Source organism: Hevea brasiliensis, chromosome 12 (genome assembly GCF_030052815.1).
Source record: "Hevea brasiliensis isolate MT/VB/25A 57/8 chromosome 12, ASM3005281v1, whole genome shotgun sequence".
Taxonomy (NCBI): Eukaryota; Viridiplantae; Streptophyta; class Magnoliopsida; order Malpighiales; family Euphorbiaceae; genus Hevea; species Hevea brasiliensis.
Genome location: NC_079504.1, coordinates 30,685,549 through 30,709,604, shown reverse-complemented (window position 1 = coordinate 30,709,604; position 24,056 = coordinate 30,685,549). Strand labels below are relative to the sequence as shown.

The window sequence follows — 24,056 nt, the reverse complement described above, 5'->3', positions numbered from 1 at the left end:
TAATGGACATTGCAGGATCATACATTGTCCCATGTGCAGGAGAGATGTAGAAGAAACTCCAGCAGGTCATATAATGTGTACAACCCCTATTGTAATAAGCGTAAATTGGGATCAGAATGCACGTGGTGACATTATGGTAGATGCACTACTGAGAATGAAAGAAATAAGCCATTACACGAGCGATGTAAAGCCTCTTACTTTCCTCTCTTTTTCCTCTTTCTAATTTTACTTTTGCACCAAATATTTCTTTTAATTTCTTTTCTTTTTTTTATTTTTTTATTTTTTATTTTTTATCCCTCTTTAACACAAGGACAGACAGATGCTCATGTAATTGTTGGTCTAACCAGTGAAATTCAGAGTGCTTCAACTATCAAAGCCCAGGATCTTCAATGAATGTTCTGTTCCCTCAATGTTGCTTTAATTCTTTGTTCTTGGGTTTTGCTTTTTGTGTTCTAGATTTTGAGGTTCCTGTTGTTCCCAAGGAAGGTGATTGTTTCTACTTTGCATGTGAATGCCGTTTCAAAATTCCTACGAGAGAAACATATGACAATGAAAGGTCTGGCAGGTTTTTGTCTTCACTCAACCTTTTTTTTGAGGTGGTCTTTGAATCAGACCATCTGTTTCTTTTCTACTACAAGCCACGTTATCTTTGTAATCTAAATCATTTCCTCATACAAAGTTGTTGCAATGTCATGGAAGCGTCATTTGTGTTCAAATCAGAATTCAAATATTCTCAGTTGAAGGTGAAAATGTGTGGGATCCAACTATTGTATTCCAAAGATGTGCTGCACAAATGCAATGCAAGCATAAAACAAAGCAAGTTCTCATCACGATATGGAGCAACCAGGGACGAGTTCCTACAATTGTTGGAAACCGACACCAACAAGAAGAGAAGCAGGGAAAACTCCTTCCCCTTGGATTGCATTACCATCATTGCAGATGGCAAATCTGATTATGAGGAAGAAGAACAACCACACCCTAAAAGAGTAAAGTGAACACTAGCACCAAAGTGATTGTAAGTCAACCCCCCAATTCCCCTTGTTTTTGTCACTAATAAATATTACAATCATTGAATTCTTACCGTGTCTTCTGTTATTTGTTCTTAGGTGGTGCTTTCAATGGCATTAGCCACACGTTGCCTCAAGTATAGATAAGATGCGAAACTAGCTTTATAAATTGTAAGGCTATGTTTGGATGTGAGTCATGTTGACATTTTTCCGAAGTACATAATTCAACATTTTGTGATTTGAACCTATGATCTTAGTTTGCAAAATATTCAATTTGTGTATTCATTACATATATTCAAGTGAACGAGCTGCTCATTGAATATCAAACCACCAAAATTTTGGCATTATACATGCACATAGTGAAATTTTCGTGTCAAACGTGATTTGCTTTCTTGGTGGGTATATCAAAAACTTCTACAATACCTCGAAATTTTGGCTGCATTTTTATCTTTGATGGTTCACTCATATGTGCCTGGATACAATAGTTTGAATGAATTTTGAACAAAAATTATTATGAAATTTTAATTTGTATATTCATATCCAGGGATGTGTGTGTATAGGAGATCTGCTTTCCAGTGTATCCGACACACCTGTTACTAAATTAGTATCTTCATATCATAGCAAAGTGACAAAAAGAAACAACTTTAATATACTTCTGATCTTCTAATTTATTGAAGTTATTCACATATAAAAACTTTTCAGTACTCTCTAGGTCCTCTAGCTTCCACCATTCTATGATAAATCCCGTAATTTATACGAATGCTCTGCATGATATAGTATTACCGTTAGCCATGTTTGTATATTTATCAATATAGATATTATTGTTTGAGGGAAATAATTCTAAAATTCTTTAAATTCACTTTCATATACAATTTCTTCCATGGATCATGAAATACGTGTATGTATATTTTCTATGAATTATTATTATTATCCTGACTGCAACTCACTTCAGACAATTACTGCATGTGAAATGGTTTCAATGAATTTGTATGAAAATTAATAACAACGAGCAATAGTAGTAAAAAATGTTTGCATTTATGGTGATCTTGAAAGTTGAAACTAAAATTGATTTTTGCATTAATATCACTTCTCTTTGCAATTCATTAGTCAATTAGTGTTAGCCTGTTGAGATTGGTTAATCTTCTAATTGAACAATGCAGGAGCTCTGAATAACAAAGTTTCCTTGTAACTGAAAAGTGAAACAGAGCATTACTGTGATTTTATCAATAATTTCTCAAATAGAGCACCGTAGTAATACATTGACAATTAAAAGAATTGAGCCTGCAATTTTTTGCAACAAGAGAGTCTAAATTTTAGCTGACTTTGATGACTAATAACTAGGATTCTTTTTGGTGGAATAGACTAATTGTGTAAGACACAGAGCTGAAGTTGAGTCAATAAAAGAAGCAGAGTTGGTTTAGAAGAGGCATATGCATTAAAAGAAGCATGAATTCATCTGCATGGTAAGGAAAATTCATTTGGATTTAACATTTCTTTTATACCGAATGAAACAGGTCAACATACTTATCAGATGGCTTGTACTTCATCTTCTATCATTCCGTCTAAAACAACACATGATGTTTTCCTTGGCTGTAGAGTTGATGATACTAGTGAAAATTTTACTAGTAACGGTTTGTGTAGAAAACTGTTTGTGCCATTTGAAAGCTTAAATGCTACCATGATGTTAATTTTCGATGTTTAAATTAATTTATTTTGACAAAGGGTTTATTTAATTAGTTTTGTAGATAATGTCTATTTTAATTAATTAAATTGGGAGAACTAAAAGATAATGTTAGAGATATAGGAGCTCAAAGCACTTGGATTAATAGGCTTTGTAAAAGAACACACTCATAGGTTTGATACTATATCCAACTCAAAATCTTAATTAATTTATATCTCTATTCATGTAATTATTTAATGGTGGTGTATTTTAAAATTTTAATTGCATTGATGACACAATTTGGTGTAAAAAGATCCATCACCCGCGCAGTTCACTATACAATCCTTTAGCAATTAGCAGGAGTACTCCAAGAAGGAATGTTGCCCCTCTGGTCAAAAAGAAAAAGAAAGAAACGAAAGATCATCAAATCAAAAAAGCAAATTGTGGGTTTGGATGGAAGACGTGCCTCCTCCCATTATGGGTTTTGTGGACCATGATCTGTCTCCTCAGTTTTTTCAATGGTAGTTTTATTCTCTAAAAGAAAAAGCACATTGTGGGTTAGGAGGAGGGCCTTCAAAAGTCTAGAATTCAAAAAAAAAAAAAAAAAAGAAAATTCTTTGAAGCTACAAAGGAATAACGAGGAAGCTACATAGGAATAACGAGGATGAAGAAGGGAATCATAAATGAAGGATAATTAAAATTCACTTTTGTAAATAAAGCAGAAATTCATAATATTCTTTGAATGTTTTTGTGTTTATTTATTATTTTTGAAATGAAATTTGAAATTTTATATATTATTCTTATAGTATTTTGTTTTTTTTTTTAATTTGGTACTGCAAAAGTTGTCCTCATCATGAAAGAAAATTCAAGTATTTTTTTTAATTATCTCATATAAAAATTCACCGCCCATACTAAGAAATGAATCAAGAGAGAATTAAGAAATTAGAGCAGAAGATTGTGGTGAACCTCTGATTAAAAAGAAAGAAAGATCATCAAATCAAATTAAGAAGCAAATAACAAAGATCTCTTTGCTTAAAATTTTCAATAAATTATCATAAAACAAAGATCTCTTTGCTTAACATTTTCAATAAATTATCATAAAAAAATATTAACTTCAATTATTAATTTTGTTAATTGATTTTCATTGAAATTTAAATTAAAGAAATTACAATCTTAAAATAATAATTTTAATACCACTTTCATTGATTATATTTTAAAATTTTAATCATGCATGTTGATAACACATTTTCATATAAAGATCCATCACCCACATCTATATGCTTTACAATCCTATTAAAAGACTCTAAGAAGGAATCAATAAATTAGAGTAGAAGTAAAGGTCTTTTTGTAAGGTTCTGAGAAGAAATCAAGAAATTACATGAGAACTAATAGATCAGGGAAGAGTACAAGTGTTATATAACTAGTCAAAAAGAAGCGAATTATGTTCCCAAGTCATTTCACCGTCTATCAATTTTAAAAGTTAAGAATTTAAAAATTTTATTCCAGTGATTTATAGATAATGATATATTAATTTTTTTTAAAATTTTAAAAATTAAATAATGATTTATCAATTAATTAATTAATTAGAATTATTTTAAATATTTTATTTATTATTAACTATCATGATTTAATTCAAAATTTAAAATCAGCGCAGAATATTTTAAGTTAATATAAAATTATTAAAAGCTTAATTCAATTAATTATATCAAACCTATAAATCTAACCTTTACATTCTCAAATATTTATAAAAACATATTTAAATTATTTTTTACTATTTTTCTTTATTATAAAAGTCATGTTACGAACAATAAATTTCCTATATATTATAATTTTCATAATTAAAATTAAATAATTATTTAGAAATATTTATTTATAATAATAAAAATAAATTATATTATTATAAAACAAATAAATAATGCATATTAAAAATTTTAAAAATAGAATAAGTTTTCAAATATATCTTAAAAGAATTATTTCTTATTTTTTTTAATTTAATTATTCAACAAGAATTGTCATTATAAGAGAAAATTGAAGTATTTCTAATTATTTGTCAATATTTTACATTCATAATTGTCATTGAAACTTCCAGGAAGCTACATTACATAAATCATATGAGATAATTTTATTTAAAAATCCCGCTCTTAAGAAGCAACCAAGAAATTAAGAAATAAAAAAGAAAGAAAGAAAGACCATAGATCAGATAAATAAGGAAATTGCGGGTCAAGGGCTTCTCCTCTCAAGATGTTTCTTTCCAGGTCATTTCACCATCTATGGCCGTGGTTGCAAAAGTCTGGAATTTAAAAAAATTTCATTGGAACTTCCTGGTAGCTGCAGAGGAATAACGAGGATGTTGCAGGCAATCATACAATATAAAGTCCTCAGACGGATTTATCATTTCGCGAAGTTCATCCTTCTTTTACTTCTAATAGTCTCAATACTTCGTTATTGCTTGTCTTTCCTGCCAAATAAATAGCTTCAGTAATTTAGAATCCTGATTACCTGAAGCTATTAATTTATAAAAATATAATTTTTTTTATTTTAATAAATATTACATCAATATAAATAATTTAAAAATTAATTATTAAAGGTTATATAGTGTTTTGTATTACTTAAATTAAATATTCGGAGGTTTTGTATTATAAATTAAATTTTAGCTACTTTTTTTTTGTAGAAATCACTCGTCATCTGAAATTCACTGACCTGACGAATCCAAATTCACGTCGAGCAAGCCCATAAAGGGAGACAAAGTGCTCCCTTTATATTGTTATTATTAAATTTAATTATGTCTTCTTGCCCATTTCACTATTTTCCGTCTTGTAGGTCAATAGTTCCTTACACATACTAGCTATCTATGTTACAATTAATTAATTTATAACTCTATTCAAGTAATTATTTAATGGTGGTGTATTTTGAAATTTTAATAGCATTGATAACACAATTTCGTATAAAGAGACCCATCGCCCACGCAGGTTCACTTTACAATACTTTAGGAATTAGCAGGAGTGTTCCAAGAAGGAACCAAGCAGGAGTGTTGTGCCTCTGGTCAAAAAGAAAAAGAAAGAAACTAATGATCATCAAATCAAAAAGCAAATTTGCCTCCTTTCATTATGGGTTTTGTGGACCATGATCTGTCTCAGTTTTTCAATGAAATTCTTATTCTTAAATAAATAAAAAAAACAAAACAAAAAAAAAAAAAGCAAACTGTGGGTGAGGGGGGCCTTCAAAAGTCTAGAATTCAAAAAAAAAAAAAAAAAAAAAAAAAATTCTTGGAAGCTACAAAGGAATTACGAGGATGAAGCAAGGAATCACAAATGAAGGATAATTAAAATTCACTTTTGTAAATAAAGCAGAAATTCACCGACTCTTCCTCAAATTTTGATTTTGTTCACCTGCTCCCTTTCCTTCTTTCACATGAGAGATTAGTCAATTTTTCACCTACTTGTCTCATATGAAGATCCATCACCCACAAGAAATCACTTTACAATGCTATTAAAAGATTATAAGAAAGGAATCAAGAAATTAGGGTAGGAATGTAAGTCATTTTGTAAGATTTTAATTAAGAAGAAACCAAGAAATTAGAGGAAAGTGAATCAAGAAATTAGAACAGGAGTATAGGTCTTTCTATAAGACGTAAGAGAACAAATAAATTAATAGGTCCTTTTGTAAGACTCCAAGAGGAGACTAATAAATTAGAGTAGAGCATAAATTCTTTTGTAAGACTTTAAGAAGGAACTAAGAAATTAGTGCAGACTCTAAGTGTTATATAACTGTCGAAAAGAAACAAATTGTGGGTTCAAGAAACTATATAATTTCTTTTTTGGGCATTATTTTGCAAATGTTTTTGTGTATTTCTTTTATTATTAAGGTTTTAATTGAATTTAAACTTAAAATTTTATAATTTTAAAGTCAATTACAATTTTATTAAATTAAAATTGAATGATTTCAATTAGGGTGAGCAATCAGTTCAAACCGAAACGAACCGAACAGAATTAAATTATAAAAACCGAACCGTAAATTTTAGAAACCGAACCGAACTGAAATTGATGAAAAACTGAATCGAACCGAACCGCTTTATTTTGGTTCGGTTCAGTTTAAACCGATCGGTTTGATTTTTGATTGATTTTTTAATTTAGACTTGATTTTCAAGTTATTTGGTCTAATTTTAACTTTGGTTTGAACCTAATAACCATTAATCAATGAAATTAAACAATTAATATATATATAATTAAATATAATTCATAAATTTTTCATAAAAATAAATTAATTCAAAAATCGATTCGGTTCAATTTAGTTCGATTTGACTATATAAATTACTATTCGGTTCAGTTCGGTTTAACCGATTTTTTCTCTTCAAAATCGAACCGAACCGAAATAACCGAAATTTTTATAAATTAAAACCGAATCGAATCAATTGAATTTTAAAACCGAACTGATTGAACCGAATTGACTCAGTTTGGTTCAGTTTTTCGGTTTGAACCGAATTCTGCTCAGCCCTAATTTCAATGGTTGCGTATGATGATGGAACAATGATGCGTATAGATCTAACTGAACTTTTAAATATAACACTTTTTTTATAATATCATTAAATTTATAAAATTAACTAGTTGTTTTGCATTATTTTTTATTTTAATAACATAATTTTAATATTTTTTTATATTTTATATGTTTAAAATCATACTATATATTTTATATTTGCGGGTGAGGTCCGACTTGTATTATAAAAACCACAATAATCACTAATATTAAAATTCATTTTATGATTATCTTTTAATTTTATTAAATTATTGCTTATTAATCAAGTTAGATAAATATTTAATTATCTTTTTTCTATACACCTTGTTGTCTCATTCATTTCATGTTTAGAAAGAGAAAAAATTATTAAATTATGTTCTTTAATAAAATATAATTTAGTTTTAAATAAGAAATTATTCTAGCCAATTAAATTAAAAATTTTTAAATAATAATAAATTTGTATATTAATTTTTTAACCGATCAAGATTGAGAGCAGTTTGTTGTTATCAAATTCAATTATATATATATTTTTGTCCATTTCATTATTTTTTATATTTTTTATTTTTATATATATTATAAATTATAAATAAATAGATTATTTTATAAAAGAGATAAAACACCTCAAGTTTGTGAACTCACCTACCCTATCCAGTTAAAAAATTTCTATTTTTTTAATTAAATTATTCGACAAGAATTGTCCTAATGATGGAAAATTTAAGCAATTTTCCCTTATATATATATATATATATATATATGAATAAGAGGAATTAAAAGAGTGGAAATTTAACCCATTTCTATTAAGTGAGTGATATACCTTCAAATATTGAACCAAATCATGGTAGGGATTTCCGATTAATTTTAAAGGTTAACATTCTTATACATCTCCAAGTTCTTAACCAATGGCAATCCAATTTTTATAAAAGAAAAGAAAAAGGAAAAATATTATATTGTCTCTAAAACCAAACAAAAAAAAAAACAAAAATAAATTTGAAATGAATGGAATTTTTGCAAAATTCGAACTGAATTTCATAATTAAATTGGTTTGATAGGTTATTTCGGTCATAAATGTTAATTAAAATTGTTATAAAAAAAAATTGGCTAACATTGATATAGGTAAATATTTGAATTACTTTTGTTAATGAAATAATCCAATTAAACTAATTGTTAAAATTGAAATTAGTATATGAAAGTTTCTGGTTAAATTGATAAAATTAAATAGTTTAGTTAAAATTGAAAAGACAAAATTTTACATTTTTATTTATTTAAATTTTTATTATAATTAGAATTATATAATAATAACAACAAAAGCTTATATACGGGATTCATAATTGTAGCTACATTAAGAATGTTACTTTTATTATTTAAATTTATATAATGAGATAAATAACAAAAAAATTTATATTAAATTCTCTAAAAAAATAATTAGAAAAATAATGTCTTTTACTTATGAAAAGAAAAAACGTTACTTTTTGAAAAATAAAGTTTTATTTATATAAGAGTCCTTTATATAAATATTAAATTAGTATTTTTCATTAATTATATAAAATTTTTTATTTTATTTGATTGGATTAAAATAATTTTGTAATAGAATTATATTGCTTAATATAATGGAATTTAAATTTAAATAAAAAATCAATCTAGTCATCTAAATTACAAAAAATTTAAATAATAATAAATACTTATATTTTTTTTAACCAATTAAAATAAAGGATAATTTGTTATTATTAAATTTAATTATGTCTTCTTGCCCATTTCACTATTTTCAGTCTTGTAGGTCAATGGTTCCTTACACATACTAGCTATCTATGTTACAATTAATTAATTTATAACTCTATTCAAGTAATTATTTAATGGTGGTGTATTTTAAAATTTTAATAGCATTGATAACACAATTTCGTATAAAGAGACGCATCGCCCACGCAGGTTCATTTTACAATACTTTAGGAATTAGCAGGAGTGTTCCAAGAAGGAACCAAGCAGGAGTGTTGCGCCTCTGGTCAAAAAGAAAAAGAAAGAAACTAATGATCATCAAATCAAAAAGCAAATTTGCCTCCTTTCATTATGGGTCTTGTGGACCATGATCTGTCTCAGTTTTTCAATGAAAGTCTTAATTCTTAAATACAAAAAAAAATAAAAAAAAAAAAGCAAACTGTGGGTGAGGGGGGCCTTCAAAAGTCTAGAATTCAAAAAAAAAAAAAAAAAAGAAAATTCTTGGAAGCTACAAAGGAATTACGAGGATGAAGCAGGGAATCACAAAGGAAGGATAATTAAAATTCACTTTTGTAAATAAAGTAGAAATTCATAATATTTTTTGAATTTTTGTGTTTATTTATTATTGTTGTTATTATTATTATTATTGTTTTGATTGAATTGAAATTTGAAATTTTATATATTATTCTTATGCTAAGAAATGAATCAAGAGAGAAATAAGAAGCAAATTTGAGGGTCAAGTGGACATTCTACTATTTCTTTCCGAGTCATTTTATTTATAAAACTAACGAAGATCTCATTTCTTAATTTTTTTTTAATAAATTATCATTTTATTTATTTTTATATGCAACTAATAAATTACAATGCCATCCTCCCTCAAATAAATAAAAAAATTATTAATTATTAATTTTTTAATTAATTTCCATTGAAATTTAAATTAAAGAACTTATAATCTTAAAATAATAATTTTAATACCACTTTCATTGATTATATTTTAAAATTTTAATCGTGTTGATAACACAATCTCATATAAGGATCCATCACCCACATTGATTCACTTTACAGTCCAACCAAAAAACTCCAAAAAGGAACCAAAAATGGCTGTGGTTTTCCTGCTAGCTGGGGAATACTTCGACTACTGGATAAATGCCTCATAACTATTGTGGATGACATATTAGAGATGCATGATTTGATACAGGAAATGGGTCAAAACATTGCTCGGCGTAAAGGTAGAAGATTGTGGAATTCCAAAGACATCTTTCATATGTTGTCAACTAAAATGGTAAGACATGAAGTTTTTTAATGTTAGCCAAGATGATATCATTTAAAAGAAAAATCTAACTTCATTAAGTAATTGAAGGCATGTTTAAATCTCAAGATATCTATAATGCAGCTATTAATATATAAGTTCTAATATTCCATTGTATTCTTTATTTTTGTAGAATTAAAGCAATTGAAGACATGTCTAAAACCAAAGAGTCAAATCCATTTTTTCCCATATCAATTATCTTATAACATTATTTTCAGTAAATATTTAGATAATTGTATCATTTTTTGATAACATTAATTTGCTCATTGCCATATATTAATTATTTGCTCTTGATTGTCAGGGAATGAAAAAAGTTGAAGGCATTTTCTTGGACATGTCTGAATTAGGAAAGATACACTTGGGTCATGTAGCCTTTCCACAGATGCATAACTTAAGATTGCTCAAATGTTATAGGCCTCAGAATTGGTCAGAAAACAAAATTATAGGCTCTACATCTGAATCTAGTGAACCAAGTCATCTTCTGCATCTCTCCAATAAGTTGAGTTTACTTCATTGGGATGAATACCCTTACAAATCTTTACCATCTAATTTTTTAATGGAGAACCTTGTTGAAATCAACATGCAAGGCAGCAAAGTTGAACAACTTTGGAATGGACGTAAGGTATGCATTAATATATATATATATATATATATATATATATATATATAATGATTTTCATAGTATATACATTATTACTTGTTATTTGATTTTCATATTATTTTTGTTGTGCTAAAGGATGATTTGAAATAGACTATAGTGGCATATAATAATTTAGTACATATATTAGTAGTATAATTATAAATTGGGGTGGATAAAAGGGAAAATAATTATTAGGACCAAACTGAAATATTAAAAATGTACTATGACTTTAACTGAAATCAAAATCCTGTACATGTTTTATTTTTCAAGAATTTATCGATTTTGTTTTCTTTGAAAAAAAAATGTTTAGTGTTTTCAACGTGCAGTGTCCTCAACAATTAAAACGGCTCAATCTTTCTGAATCCGTGCACCTGAGGAGGCTCCCAAATCTCTCTTCAGCAACTGAGTTGGAGTGGATAAGTCTGCAGGGATGTGAGAGTTTGCTAGAGATTCCTATGTCGATTCAATGCCTGCAAAAACTTGTTTGTCTTGATCTACAAGGGTGCAAGAAGCTGAGGAGTCTTCCAAACCTTGTCCGGTTGAAATCTCTTAAAGAGCTTTCACCCTCTTATTGCTCAAATTTGAAGATGCTTCCTGAGATTCCAATTGGCATAGAAGAGTTGGAACTGGAGGATTGTGGATTGGAAGGGCTGCCTCATCTGTTCCATTTCTGGAAGATATTTATATTTTAAAGTTGAGGAATTGCGAAAACCTTTTAAGTCTTCCTAGAAGTTTTCATTTGAAAAATTTTGATGCACTTGATCTCAGTGGTTGCTCGAATCTCACCAAGTTACCAGAGATTATAGGAGATTTAAAAGTATTACTGCTAAACAAGACTGCAATAGAAGAATTGCCCTCATCAATAAGATCATTTTCTTCTCTTGTTGTGTTGAATATGAAGGGATGTGAAAATCTCAAGAACCTTCCAAGCTGCATTTGTGACATGAAATTCCTTCAAATGCTTATTCTTAGTGGGTGCTCAAAACTTGGGAAGTTGCCTCCTTTATATGGTTTGTGCTCTTTAAGAGAGCTATATGTTGATGGCACTGCACTTGTAGAAATCCCCATTGACATTTACGCTGCAGAATGCCTTCACAGACTTGTTCTTAGTGGGTGCTCAAAACTTGCAAAATTGCGGCCTCTACATGATTTTTCCCATTTAATGTTGTCATATCTTGATGGCACTGTACTTATAGAAATCCTCATTAAGAGATTGAATGGTAGAAGATCGACTATTGTAATGTGCCACAAGAGACTCCATGCATTGCCGTTAAATTGTACACTAATGGACACTGCAGGATCATACATTGTCCCCATTGCAGAATGTGAGGAACTCAGCGGGTCATATAATGTGTACAACTATTGTAATAGCGTAAATTCGGATCAGAATGCACGTGGTGACATTATGGTAGATGCACTACTGAGAATGAAAGAAATAAGCATTACGTGCGATGTAAGCCTCTCCTTTCCTCTCTTTTTCCTCTTTCTAATTTTACTTTTGCACCAAATATTTCTTCTAATTTCTTTTCTTTTTTATTTTTTTATTTTTTTATTTTTATCCCACTTAAAAACACGGACAGGCAGATGCTCATGTAATTGTTGGTCTACCCGTAAGTGAAAATCCAGAGACCTACAAATATCAAAGCACAGGAACTTCAATGGAAGTTCTGTTCCTCAATGTTGCTTTAATTCTTTGTTCTTGGGTTTTGCTTTTTGTGTTGTTCTAGATTTTGAGGTTCCTGTTGTTCCCAAGGAAGGTGATTGTTTCTACTTTGCATGTGAATGCCGTTTCAAAATTCCTATGAGAGAAACATATGACAATGAAAGGTCTGGCAGGTTTTTGTCTTCACTCAACCTTTTTGAGGTGGCCTTTGAATAAGACCACCTGTTTCTTTTCTACTACAAGCCACGTTATTTTTGTAATCTAAATCATTTCCTCATACAAAGTTGTTGCAATGTCATGGAAGCGTCATTTGTGTTCAAATCAGAATTCAAATATTCTCAGTTGGAGGTGAAAATGTGTGGGATCCAACTATTGTATTCCAAAGATGTGCTGCACAAATGCAATGCAAGCATAAAACAAAGCAAGTTCTCATCACGATATGGAGCAACCAGGCCCGAGTTCCTACAAGTGATGGAAACCGACACCAACAAGAAGAGAAGCAGGGAAAACTCCTTCCACTTGGATTGCATTACCATCATTGCAGATGGCAAATCTGATTATGAGGAAGAAGAACAACCACACCCTAAAAGAGTAAAGTGAACACTTGCACCAAAGTGATTGTAAGTCAACCCCCCAATTCCCCTTGTTTTTGTCACTAATAAATATTACAATCATTGAATTCTTACCATGACTTCTGTTATTTGTTCTTAGGTGGTGCTTTCAATGGCATCAGCCATGCGTTGCCTCAAGTATAGATGAGATACGAAACTAGCTTTATAAATTGTAAGGCTATGTTTGGATGTGAGTCATGTTGACATTTTTCTAAAGTACATAATTCAACATTTTGTGATTTGAACCTATGATCTTAGTTTGCAAAGTATTCAATTTGCATATTCATTACATATATTCAAGTGAACGAGCTGCTCATTGAATATCAAACCACTGAAATTTTGGCATTATACATGCACGTAGTGAAATTTTCGTGTCAAACGTGATTTGCTTTCTTGGTGGGTATATCAAAAACTTCTACAATACCTCGAAATTTTGGCTGCATTTTTATCTTTGATGATTCACTTATATGTGCCTGGATACAATAGTTTGAATGAATTTTGAACAAAAATTATTATGAAATTTTAATTTGTATATTCATAACCAGGGATGTGTGTGTATAAGAGCTCTGCTTTCCAAAGTGTATTCGACACATGTTACTAAATTAGTATCTTCATATCATAGCAAAGTGACAAAAAGAAACAACTTTAATATACTTCTGATCTTCTAATTTATTGACGTTATTCACATATAAAAGCTTTTCAGTTCTCTCTAGGTCCTCTAGCTTCCACCATTCTATGATAAACCCCGTAATTTATACGAATGCTCTGCATGATATAGTATTACCGTTAGCCATGTTTGTATATTTATCAATATAGATATTATTGTTTGAGGGAAATAATTCTAAAATTCTTTATATTCACTTTCAAATGCAATTTCTTGCATGGATCATGAAATACGTGTATGTATATTTTCTATGAATTATTATTATTATCCTGACTGCAACTCACTTCAGACAATTACTGCATGTGAAATGGTTTCAATGAATTTGTATGAAAATTAATAACCAAGAGCAATAGTAGTCAAAAGTGCTTGCATTTACGCTGATCTTGAAAGTTGAAACTAAAATTGATTTTTGCATTAATATCACTTCTCTTTGCAATTCATTAGTCAATTAGTGTTAGCCTGTTGAGATTGGTTAATCTTCTAATTGAACAATGCAGGAGCTCTGAATGACAAAGTTCCCTTGTAACTGAAAAGTGGAACAGAGCATTACTGTGATTTTATCAATAATTTCTCAAATAGAGCACCGTAGTAATACATTGACAATTAAAAGAATTGAGCCTGTAATTTTTTTGCAACAAGAGAGTCTAAATTTTAGCTGACTTTGATGACTAATAATTAGGACTCTTTTTGGTGGAATAGACTAATTGACAAAAGACCTGCAGAGCTGAAGTTAAGTCAATAAAAGAAGCAGAGTTGGTTTAGAAGAAGCAAATGCATTAAAAGAAGCATGAATTCATCTGCATGGTAAGGAAAATTCATATAGATTTAACGTTTCTTTTCTACTGAACGAAACAGATCAACATACTTATCAGATGGCTTGTTCGTCATCTTCTATCATCCCCTCTAAAACAGCACATGATGTTTTCCTTAGTTTTAGAGTTGCTGATACTAGTGAAAATTTTACCAGCCGTGCTTTGTGTAGAAAACTGTTTGTGCCATTTGAAAGCTTAAATGCTACCATGATGTTAATTTTTCGTATTTAAATTAATTTATTTAGACTATGCATTTATTTAATTAGTTTTTTAGATAATGTCTATTTTAATTAATTAAATTGGAGGAACTAAAAGATAATGTTAAAGATATGGAAGCTCCAAGTACTTTAGTTAATAGGTCTTATAAAAGAATTCACTTTTGAGTTTTGACACTATGGGCCTGTTTGGCATTACTGTTGAAACTGCTGTTGAGAAAATCACTTTTTTAAATATACTAGTTAGAGAGTGTTAAAAAATAATTAAAAATTAAATTTGATCAGTTTTAGTCATAAAAACACTATAATAACAAAATAGCTTTTTTCAAACTATTTTTCTCAACAGCATCTAAAGTGGTATTTTTATTCAGAAAAACAGTTTTAGACTCTGAAATTCAATGCCAAACATGACCTATATCCCATTCAAAATCTTAATTAATTTATATCACTTTTCTTGCAGGACAAGAATTCCCTACACATATTAGCTATCTGTGTTAAACAATTAATTAATTTATATCTCTATTCATGTAATTATTTAATGGTGGTGTATTTTAAAATTTTAATTGCATTGATGACACAATTTCGTGTAAAAAGATCCATCACCCGCGCAGTTCACTATACAATCCTTTAGCAATTAGCAGGAGTACTCCAAGAAGGAACCAAGCAGGAATGTTGCACCTCTGGTCAAAAAGAAAAAGAAAGAAACAAAAGATCATGAAATCAAAAAAGCAAATTGTGGGTTTGGATGGAAGAGGTGCCTCCTCCCATTATGGGTTTTGTGGACCATGATCTGTCTCCTCAGTTTTTTCAATGATAGTTTTATTCTCTAAAAGAAAAAGCACATTGTGGGTTAGGAGGGCCTTCAAAAGTCTAGAATTCAAAAAAAAAAAAAAAACAAAAAGAAAATTCTTGGAAGCTACAAAGGAATAACGAGGAAGCTACATAGGAATAACGAGGATGAAGAAGGGAATCATAAATGAAGGATAATTAAAATTCACTTTTGTAAATAAAGCAGAAATTCATAATATTCTTTGAATGTTTTTGTGTATATTTATTTATTTATTTATTATTTTTGAAATGAAATTCAAAATTTTATATATTATTCTCATAGTTTTTTTTTTTTAATTTGGTACTGCAACAGTTGTCCTCATCATGAAAGAAAATTCAAGTATTTTTTTTTAATTATCTCATATAAAAATTCACTGCCCATACTAAGAAATGAATCAAGAGAGAATTAAGAAATTAGAGCAGAAGATTGTGGTGAACCTCTGATCAAAAAGAAAGAAAGATCATCAAATCAAATTAAGAAGCAAATAACAAAGATCTCTTTGCTTAACATTTTCAATAAATTATCATAAAAAAATATTAACTTCAATTATTAATTTTGTTAATTGATTTTCATTGAAATTTAAATTAAAGAAATTACAATCTTAAAATAATAATTTTAATACCACTTTCATTGATTATATTTTAAAATTTTAATCATGCATGTTGATAACACATTTTCATATAAAGATCCATCACCCACATCTATATACTTTACAATCCTATTAAAAGACTCTAAGAAGGAATCAATAAATTAGAGTAGAAGTATAGGTCTTTTTGTAAGACTCTGAGAAGAAATCAAGAAATTAGAGTATGGATGTAAATCATTTTGTAAGATTATAAGAGAATCAAGAAACTACAGGAGAACTAATAGATCGTAGAAGAGTACAAGTGTTATATAACTTGTCAAAAGAAGCGAATTATGTTCCCAAGTCATTTCACCGTCTGTCGCTTTTAAAAGTTAAGAATTTAAAAATTTTATTCCAGTGAGTTATAGGTAATGATATATTAATTTTTTTAAAAATTTGAAAAATTAAATAATGATTTATCAATTAATTAATTAATTAATTAGAATTATTTTAAATATTTTATTTATTATTAACTTTCATGATTTAATTCAAAATTTAAAATCAGCGCTAGAATATTTTAAGTTAATATAAAATTATTAAAAGCTTAATTCAATTAATTATATCAAACCTATAAATCTAACCTTTACATTCTCAAATATATATAAAAACATATTTAAATTATTTTTTACTATTTTTCTTTATTATAAAAGTCATGTTACGAACAATAAATTTCCTATATATTATAATTTTCATAATTAAAATTAAATAATTATTTAGAAATATTTATTTATAATAATAAAAATAAATTATATTATTATAAAACAAATAAATAATGCATATTAAAAAATTTAAAAATAGAATAAGTTTTCAAATATATCTTAAAAGAATTATTTCTTTTTTTTTATTTAATTATTCAACAAGAATTGTCATTATAAGCGAAAATTGAAGTATTTCTAATTATTTGTCAATATTTTACATTACATAAATCATATGAGATAATTCTATTTAAAAATCCCCCTCTTAAGAAGCAACCTAGAAATTAAGAAATTAAAAAGAAAGAAAGATCATCACATAAAATAAATAAGGAAATTGCGGGTCAAGGGGAGTCTTCTCCTCTCACAATGTTTCTTTCTAGGTCATTTCACCATCAATGGCCGTAGGTTTCAGAAGTTCGGAATTTAAAAGAATTTCATTGGAACTTCCTGGTAGCGAAAGAGGAATAACGAGGATGTTGCAGGTAATCATATAATATAAAGTCCTCGTACAGGTTTATCATTTCGCAAAGTTCATTCTTCTTTTACTTCTAAGAGTCTCAATACTTCCTTATTGCTTGTCTTTCCTCCTAAATAAATAACTTCAGTAATTCAGAATCTATTCACCCCTGAAGCTATTAATTTATAAAAATATAATTTTTGTATTTTAATAAATATCGCATCAATATAAATAACTTAAAAATTGATTATTAAAGGTTATATAGGCATTTTATATTACTTAAATTAAATATTACTTAAATTAAATATTATTAAAGTTCCTTTCTCAAGAACTGCTTCTCTTATAATTTACTCTCAGCTTCCATTTCTCTTCTCCACTCAACGATTCAGAAGCTCTATGGTTTTTGTAGCCTCCAATTTCTCCCTCTCTTGCACAAACTTAATTAGCGACTATAAGTCTTCCATTTCAGGTGAGTTGCTTTTATGATCTAATGCTGCATATTCTATTTCTAATTTGTAAAATTTGCTTCTCAAAAGAAGTTTGAATCGCTAGTTGCAGAAACTTAGGCATTTGAATCTTGCTTCTATTATTTAAAATCTGCATAATATGTTATGCTGAACATTTGCTATATTGTATATGATCGAACCGATATGTCAACTTCACTTTCTTCTGTTGGTGCAACCTCTACTTTTGTTTGACTTTTTTTTTTTTGTTCCTTCACCTCTTTGAGAGAAAATTACATGATCTCTTTCCTGGCAATTTGTCTACAATTATAAAATTTTTAAAATTTGTAGCTGGCACCAATAACTCCTCAATTATTGTCCGTCTGTCCTTAGTCATGATATAACGCATTTGGAAGAAAGGAGTTTTATACGTATAGTTGATTCTTTGACTCTGTTCTTCCTTGCTCTTCCTATGCGTATGTAGTATTTAAATTTGTGTAAGTGCCTGTGCTGTGATGTTTCTTTCTATGTTTGTCCATGTTATTGTTTATCATGTAGATATCTTCTTACCATTAGAGAATGTTTAGTGTATGTTTATTATGCTTCACCCTCTTCTGCGGAAAATTTTGGGTGGCTGACAATGGAGAGGAAAAATAAACTCACAAACCCATTTTGACACTTGTTTAGGTTGTTACCTCCTCTAGTAAGTTTCAACATAGTGCTTTGTGATTTTTCTCTTGGTGGTTATGCTAGTTGAGTTCACAGAACCATGAAAATTTTCTAACACTCTCTCTGAGATTAAGTTGGTAAGTGGGGAAAGAATGAATTGCAAAGTAGAAACAGCTCCTGGGTTTGTGTCACCTTAGAAACAAAAATCTAGTCCTTTGCTTTGTACGCTAGTTAAAGAAAAAACAAGTAAAAAATCTTGGTTTTGTATTTGATGATTTTTTTTTTCCTTTGATGAAGATTCCAATCCTTTTGCTAGCTATTAAATTATAAACCTTCCTTTAGGCAGCCGTTACATGATTTTATGTAGCTCTTTCTTTTATCGAAACCAACTTCGAAGAGAGTGTGTGCCTTCTTTTAAGATCTTTGCTTTATTTAGGGTAAGGATCCACCAAAAATAGAAAAAAAAATTCACATTGCTTTTTCTTTCCACTTCTATTTGATTTTTGTTGGACTCTTTGAGGACCTATGTCTGATTATTATATTTTAGTGCTCTTGGCCAAATCCATTTGAATCATACCCTCTAGCCATGATTTTTTATTTGGTGCATTAATTCAGTGGGATTATGAATTACTCTGTTTATAAAGCTAAAATCATCGACTTCTTAATTAGTAAACCAATTTATTGATTGCTAAATTTGTGTTCTATTTGTCCTAATTGTGAAGTGATTTATTCCAGAATTTGTTGAATAATTGACATATGGAATGGAGAAAGGTGGTTTTAACATAAGGATGAATGACAAAGTTTAATAAATGATTCAGTCGTGTAATTCCCGCTGTCAATTGCAAAACCATGCAATCATTCGCCAAATCTCAGGTTCTGCTTTTGCTGATCACTAATGCTCTCTATCATTGTTGTCCCTTTTTTCCCTATGCTTCCCTTCAGTGGTGTTGTTTGTTTGTTTGTTTGTTTTTTCTTTCCTCTTGGCTTGATTGAGGTCCTTAAAACAATTTCAATATCACTGCTCCTTATAGTCCTAAAAATAATTTATAGACATTAAAACTTATTGACAAATAATCTTCACATGGATATGGATGGTATGGAGTTTGTGGAATTGTATAGGAGAATAAAGATTTATTTCTTTTTTTTCAAATGGATTTGGATGGTATGGAGTTCATGATAAATAGTGTCCAGATTAATTCAATTATATTAGTGTTTATGATAAATAATATTTTTTTCTAATCATTCTATAGTACTAGTGTACCTTAATTAAGATAGTTTTAGTCTAAGAATTCTGATCATCCATGTGCAGTATCATATTTAAAAAAAAAAAAGAAAGTTATTTTAATGAATATAGGGACAATTATTCCATTTCAAATCCAATTTAGCTTTAAAAGAAATTTAATTAAGATGTATAAATTCTTATATTTTTGGGGAAAGTACAATTTAGTAATCTACTTTTCCTGCTTTTTCAATTCAAGGATTGAAGAAAATTTCGTGACAAATCGATTATTAAACTATCGCATCGTTAACAAATGAAGGGAATAGGGCTAACGCGTTTGTACTTTGGCTGTTAGGCCATTCTACACCATGCCATGCTATGATGATGCAAAATATAGTAATTCATTTGATGTCTTTGTTCGAGGTAGGGAGAAAGGTCTTTTCGGTGTCACTGCTCCATTTGCATTTGTAGAGTTTGTCCTGCATCTGGTATCTTGGGACGTGTAAATAAAAGGGCAAAATACAAAAAGTACTATGTGGTTTGGGCTATCCTGTAGTTTTGATTTGACAAAATGGTATCCTATGGTTAAGTGCATTAGTGAAGAAGGTACAAATATCCTAACACCATTAATGACTACTGACATGGAATTATTTTTCTACTTAACATGTCACCAGCTATTAATGGTGTTAGAGTGTTTGGACATTCTTAGCTAACGGACTTAACTGCAGGACATTAGCTTGTCAAAACTGAAAGTAAATGATCCTTTTGAAAATGGCCCAAACTACAAGGTGCTTTTTTTGTACTTTTCCTAAATCAAAATATAAATGTACGTTTTATTTTGCAAGACCTTTTCACATACACATAATTACATGCTATGTTAATGGAGTGATCTATTGGTGATGCATAATTGTGTTTTTCAGTTCTGATACTTGATTTTGTATTTGCATGCGAGTAATTAATATGCTTGGAAAGCAGATAATGATACGTCTTATTAGTTGTTTGACTGGATTGTATTCATTTGTTCATCAACCTTCAGGTGAGGAAATAATTTCCGGAGCTCAACGTGTCCATGTACCTGAGTTGCTGGAAGAACGTGCAAAGGCATGTGGCATTGATGTCAATACAATAACAACGTACATTGATTCTTTCAGGTACTCTTTTTTTTTCCATATTTTTCCCTCAATTACCTCAGACCTGTTGTGCTGCTTGTGTCATCTTGTTAGATGATAGGCCTATCAATCAGTTTGTTTCCACAATATTAAATCTTTGAAAAGTTTGATTTTTCAGTGGGCTGTTCACAGATATAGGTGATATAAAAATGATTTTAAAATTTATAAGTGACAAAAAGAATAGAAATGCTTTAATTTTTATTTATTGCTTAAGCTTTAAATCTTTGGTAATTAAGTGCCTTAAACTAATACCATTTTTCTAATAAAGTGCTTTTAGCCACTCAATATTGTCAGAAAGCTGACATGGATGTCTGGGCTCTCTTTTCTTTGAAATACATGCTGATATGGGAACTGGGAAGAGAAATTACGGGCATAGAGATTCATGTGTATTGCAGCTGTTATTGGTTGGATGGATTTGTCATTTGGTTCAATTAGTTCTTTATGCATGTCCAATTGGAATTATTTTTCAGCATAAGTTTTAGAGAAAATAAGGGGGCTTGATGTCCACATTAGTATTCCAGTGGCTAAACTACCAAATGGACTTCGTTAGATTAATTTTGTTTTTGTTTGTCCATGCTTTGGCATGCAAAAATCTAATTTGACGCAATGAAATAGAAATTCACTAAAACTTCAAGTAATTCTAATGTCATTATTTCAATGGAATTAGAAGTATAAGCTAGTAATCTACAATTACTATGTTTACAGTGGTGCTTATCTGCTTGATACTTTTTTGAATTGATCATAAAGCATAACATGCATGCTAAAGTTCATCCAGTTCCTAGCTCCTACTCATTTTGCATCATGTTGCACTAACTTGCTTCTGTATGTCGTTGATTTTATTTTCACCAAACACACCTCATTGTGGCACTGGCAAATCCCCCTCACTTGATAGGAATATAAAAATATACATAAGCTCGAATGTGGAGAAGGCCAATATGGACCTCCAGGTAGCAATCTTGTAACAATTCCATGACATCTAGCAGAAGTTGCTTGCTTGGATTTATGATTGTATGTTATGATGGTGCTGTTATAAGCCATTTCAGAAATGACATGACAAGCACTAATGGTGCTGTTAACTCAATATGTTTGGTTAATATTTGTTAACAACGGGGGAAAAAATGATGAAGTCAAATTGTTATGAAACATTGAATGGCTAAAGTAAATTGGAGCGACTTAAATACGGAGTGAATCTGAAACAAGAGTGTGTATCATGAAATGGTGAGTTTTAATGGTGAGGTTTGATTTTGAATTACCTACCATCTTGGTACCTGATGAATGCTAAGAATTCTTGATCTAGTGATATCAGCTCTTGGGCTATGCATTACATCTCCATTATTCATGCTGTTGTTGTGCTTTAGCTTTCTTCTATGTTTTTGGGTGTATGGCACGGGGAAAAGAATTTTTCTATACACAAACAAAATAATCCTATGGTTGCTCTGTTTACAGGTATGGTGCACCTCCACATGGCGGGTTCGGAGTGGGGTTAGAGCGTGTGGTAATGTTATTCTGTGTTCTGAATAACATTCGCAAAACATCGCTTTTCCCTCGTGACCCACTTAGGCTTGCCCCTTGATTTGTTTAAGCACAGCATCATCCTTTGTTTTGCTAAGATTATACTATATCTTTTCTCCTCCTGGAAGTTTTAGGTTACAAAAGTGGAAAAAAGAAAAACTATGTAAGTGTCTGCATGGAGAAGATAATTTCTTCCAAGTACCATGTAATATGAAGGTTTATTTCAAGTTACCATTTGAAATGGGAGGCACACATACATTTTGCTGCATCAAATCCTGTAAGCACTTTTGTTGAGGTCATTAATTATGGGTTTTCTTTTACTTCACTGCAATAGTTTTCAGCCTTGTCAATGCCTATTGATAATACTTCCTTTACTGAAATGATCATCAGCTTGTTTTCAACAAGGAACACCAAGCGACGCCTGCTGCATGTCAATAACCTTTCATATAAAATTAGCAAATACAAAAAAATATAATTGAAATAAGTGTAGAAAGCTGTAAGTAATAGAGAAATTCAGCCTCCACGAAGTGGTTCATTGATTACCTCTCGAGCTGAAGTAGATCTGTCTTCTATTCTCCACAAAGCTACTTGCTTCCCTGGTAACTGGACTATCAGTCGTTAGATATGAGCGTCTCTTTATATGGGCATATTAATAGCAATTTGAGAATTTAAAATGATATTTAGTATTTGACTTGACTCTTCCTTATTGATCAATGACTAATTGAGCTTAATTTAGTCACTGTTTCGTTAATGGAATTGATCATTAAAGATTCAATCAACAACTCCTAAAAGAGGAGGGAGAAATTGTATATTTTGTTAAATTTTAGAGATTTAAGCCTTTGTTTATTTCATGAAAAATAACTTGCCTATGAAAATATTAAATTAATAGTATGCATTTATATTATATGTATTTTTATATTTTAATAAAATTATTAAAATTTTAAAAATATATTTTTTAAATAATTTAGTTTTCTTTTTAATTAAAAAATATTTTTCATTTATATATTTTCTCAAGTGCTTTAAACTTTAAAAAATATGAAAAAAAATTTTTCTGCTAAACAGAGTCACCAACCTTAAATTATTCACTTTTTTTTTGTCTAGAAAAGAGGATAATACGCTACAGGTGGGCATTCGGTTCAAACAGAATCGAACTGAACTGAATTAAATTATAAAAATCGAATCGTAAATTTTGGTAACCGAACCAAACCGAAATGAGTGAAAAATCAAATTGAATCGCTCTATTTCCGTTCGGTTCGATTTAAACCGATCGGTTTGATTTTTTATTGATTTTTTAATTTAGACTTGATTTTCAAGTTATTTGATCTAATTTTAATTTTGGTTTGAACCTAATTACCATTAATCAATGAAATTAAACAATTAATATATATATAATTAAATATAATTCATAAATTTTTCATAAAAATAAATCAACTCAAAAATCGATTCGGTTTGATTTAGTTTGATTTGATTATATAAATTACTATTCGGTTTAACCTATTTTTTCTCTTCAAAACCGAATCGAACGAAATATTCGAAATTTTTATAATGTAAAATCGAACCGAACCGATTAAATTTTAAAACCAAACCGATTAAACCGAATTGACTCGATTCAATTTGATTTTTCAGTTTGAACCA

At 29.4% G+C, this 24,056-nt stretch overlaps 3 protein-coding genes and 2 long non-coding RNA genes across 7 annotated transcripts in view; all 5 read left to right on the top strand.

Annotated features, from left to right (window-relative positions):
* The window catches only part of LOC131171175 (disease resistance protein RPS6-like), a 31,818-nt gene extending 31,163 nt beyond the window's left edge, over nt 1–655 (top strand). The window contains exons 4-6 of the mRNA XM_058130646.1: nt 16–65; nt 457–565; nt 613–655. Coding sequence (XP_057986629.1) covers nt 16–65; nt 457–565; nt 613–655 — 202 coding nt within the window. The remainder of the gene's footprint in view (nt 1–15; nt 66–456; nt 566–612) is intronic.
* Nucleotides 656–873: 218 nt separating this feature from the next.
* On the top strand, nt 874–1,255 carry LOC131171397 (uncharacterized). The gene is made up of 2 exons (XR_009142094.1): nt 874–1,015; nt 1,107–1,255. It is a non-coding gene; the product is annotated as an uncharacterized LOC131171397 (long non-coding RNA).
* An 8,735-nt stretch (nt 1,256–9,990) lies between these two features.
* On the top strand, nt 9,991–11,545 carry LOC131171395 (disease resistance protein RPS6-like). Its single transcript, XM_058131450.1, has 3 exons — nt 9,991–10,171; nt 10,500–10,820; nt 11,165–11,545. The coding sequence occupies exons 1-3, from the start codon at nt 10,070–10,072 to the stop codon at nt 11,528–11,530; spliced, it is 789 nt and encodes a 262-aa protein (XP_057987433.1). The 5' UTR covers nt 9,991–10,069; the 3' UTR covers nt 11,531–11,545.
* A 972-nt stretch (nt 11,546–12,517) lies between these two features.
* LOC131171398 (uncharacterized) lies at nt 12,518–13,361 on the top strand. The gene is made up of 2 exons (XR_009142095.1): nt 12,518–13,121; nt 13,213–13,361. It is a non-coding gene; the product is annotated as an uncharacterized LOC131171398 (long non-coding RNA).
* Nucleotides 13,362–17,730: 4,369 nt separating this feature from the next.
* On the top strand, nt 17,731–22,746 carry LOC131171394 (aspartate--tRNA ligase 2, cytoplasmic-like). 3 transcript variants are annotated; one of them, XM_058131447.1, is made up of 4 exons: nt 17,731–17,878; nt 19,257–19,394; nt 20,777–20,891; nt 22,356–22,746. In XM_058131447.1, the coding sequence occupies exons 2-4, from the start codon at nt 19,331–19,333 to the stop codon at nt 22,480–22,482; spliced, it is 306 nt and encodes a 101-aa protein (XP_057987430.1). In that variant the 5' UTR covers nt 17,731–17,878; nt 19,257–19,330; the 3' UTR covers nt 22,483–22,746. The 3 variants fall into 3 exon arrangements, 2 of the variants coding, with proteins under 2 accessions (XP_057987430.1, XP_057987431.1); XM_058131448.1 differs by lacking the exons at nt 17,731–17,878; nt 19,257–19,394 and adding an exon at nt 20,065–20,163; XR_009142093.1 differs by lacking the exons at nt 17,731–17,878; nt 19,257–19,394 and adding an exon at nt 20,404–20,528.
* Nucleotides 22,747–24,056: the final 1,310 nt, after the last annotated feature.

Coding starts and splice junctions, on each gene's coding strand:
- LOC131171395 (XM_058131450.1), top strand. CDS start 10,070: ATGCATGATTTGATACAGGAAATGGGTCAAAACATTGCTCGGCGTAAA. Junction 10,172..10,499: donor ATATGTTGTCAACTAAAATG/GTAAGACATGAA, acceptor CTTGATTGTCAG/GGAATGAAAAAAGTTGAAGG. Junction 10,821..11,164: donor AACTTTGGAATGGACGTAAG/GTATGCATTAAT, acceptor TTCAACGTGCAG/TGTCCTCAACAATTAAAACG.
- LOC131171394 (XM_058131447.1), top strand. CDS start 19,331: ATGATTCAGTCGTGTAATTCCCGCTGTCAATTGCAAAACCATGCAATC. Junction 19,395..20,776: donor AATCATTCGCCAAATCTCAG/GTTCTGCTTTTG, acceptor ATCAACCTTCAG/GTGAGGAAATAATTTCCGGA. Junction 20,892..22,355: donor ACGTACATTGATTCTTTCAG/GTACTCTTTTTT, acceptor CTCTGTTTACAG/GTATGGTGCACCTCCACATG.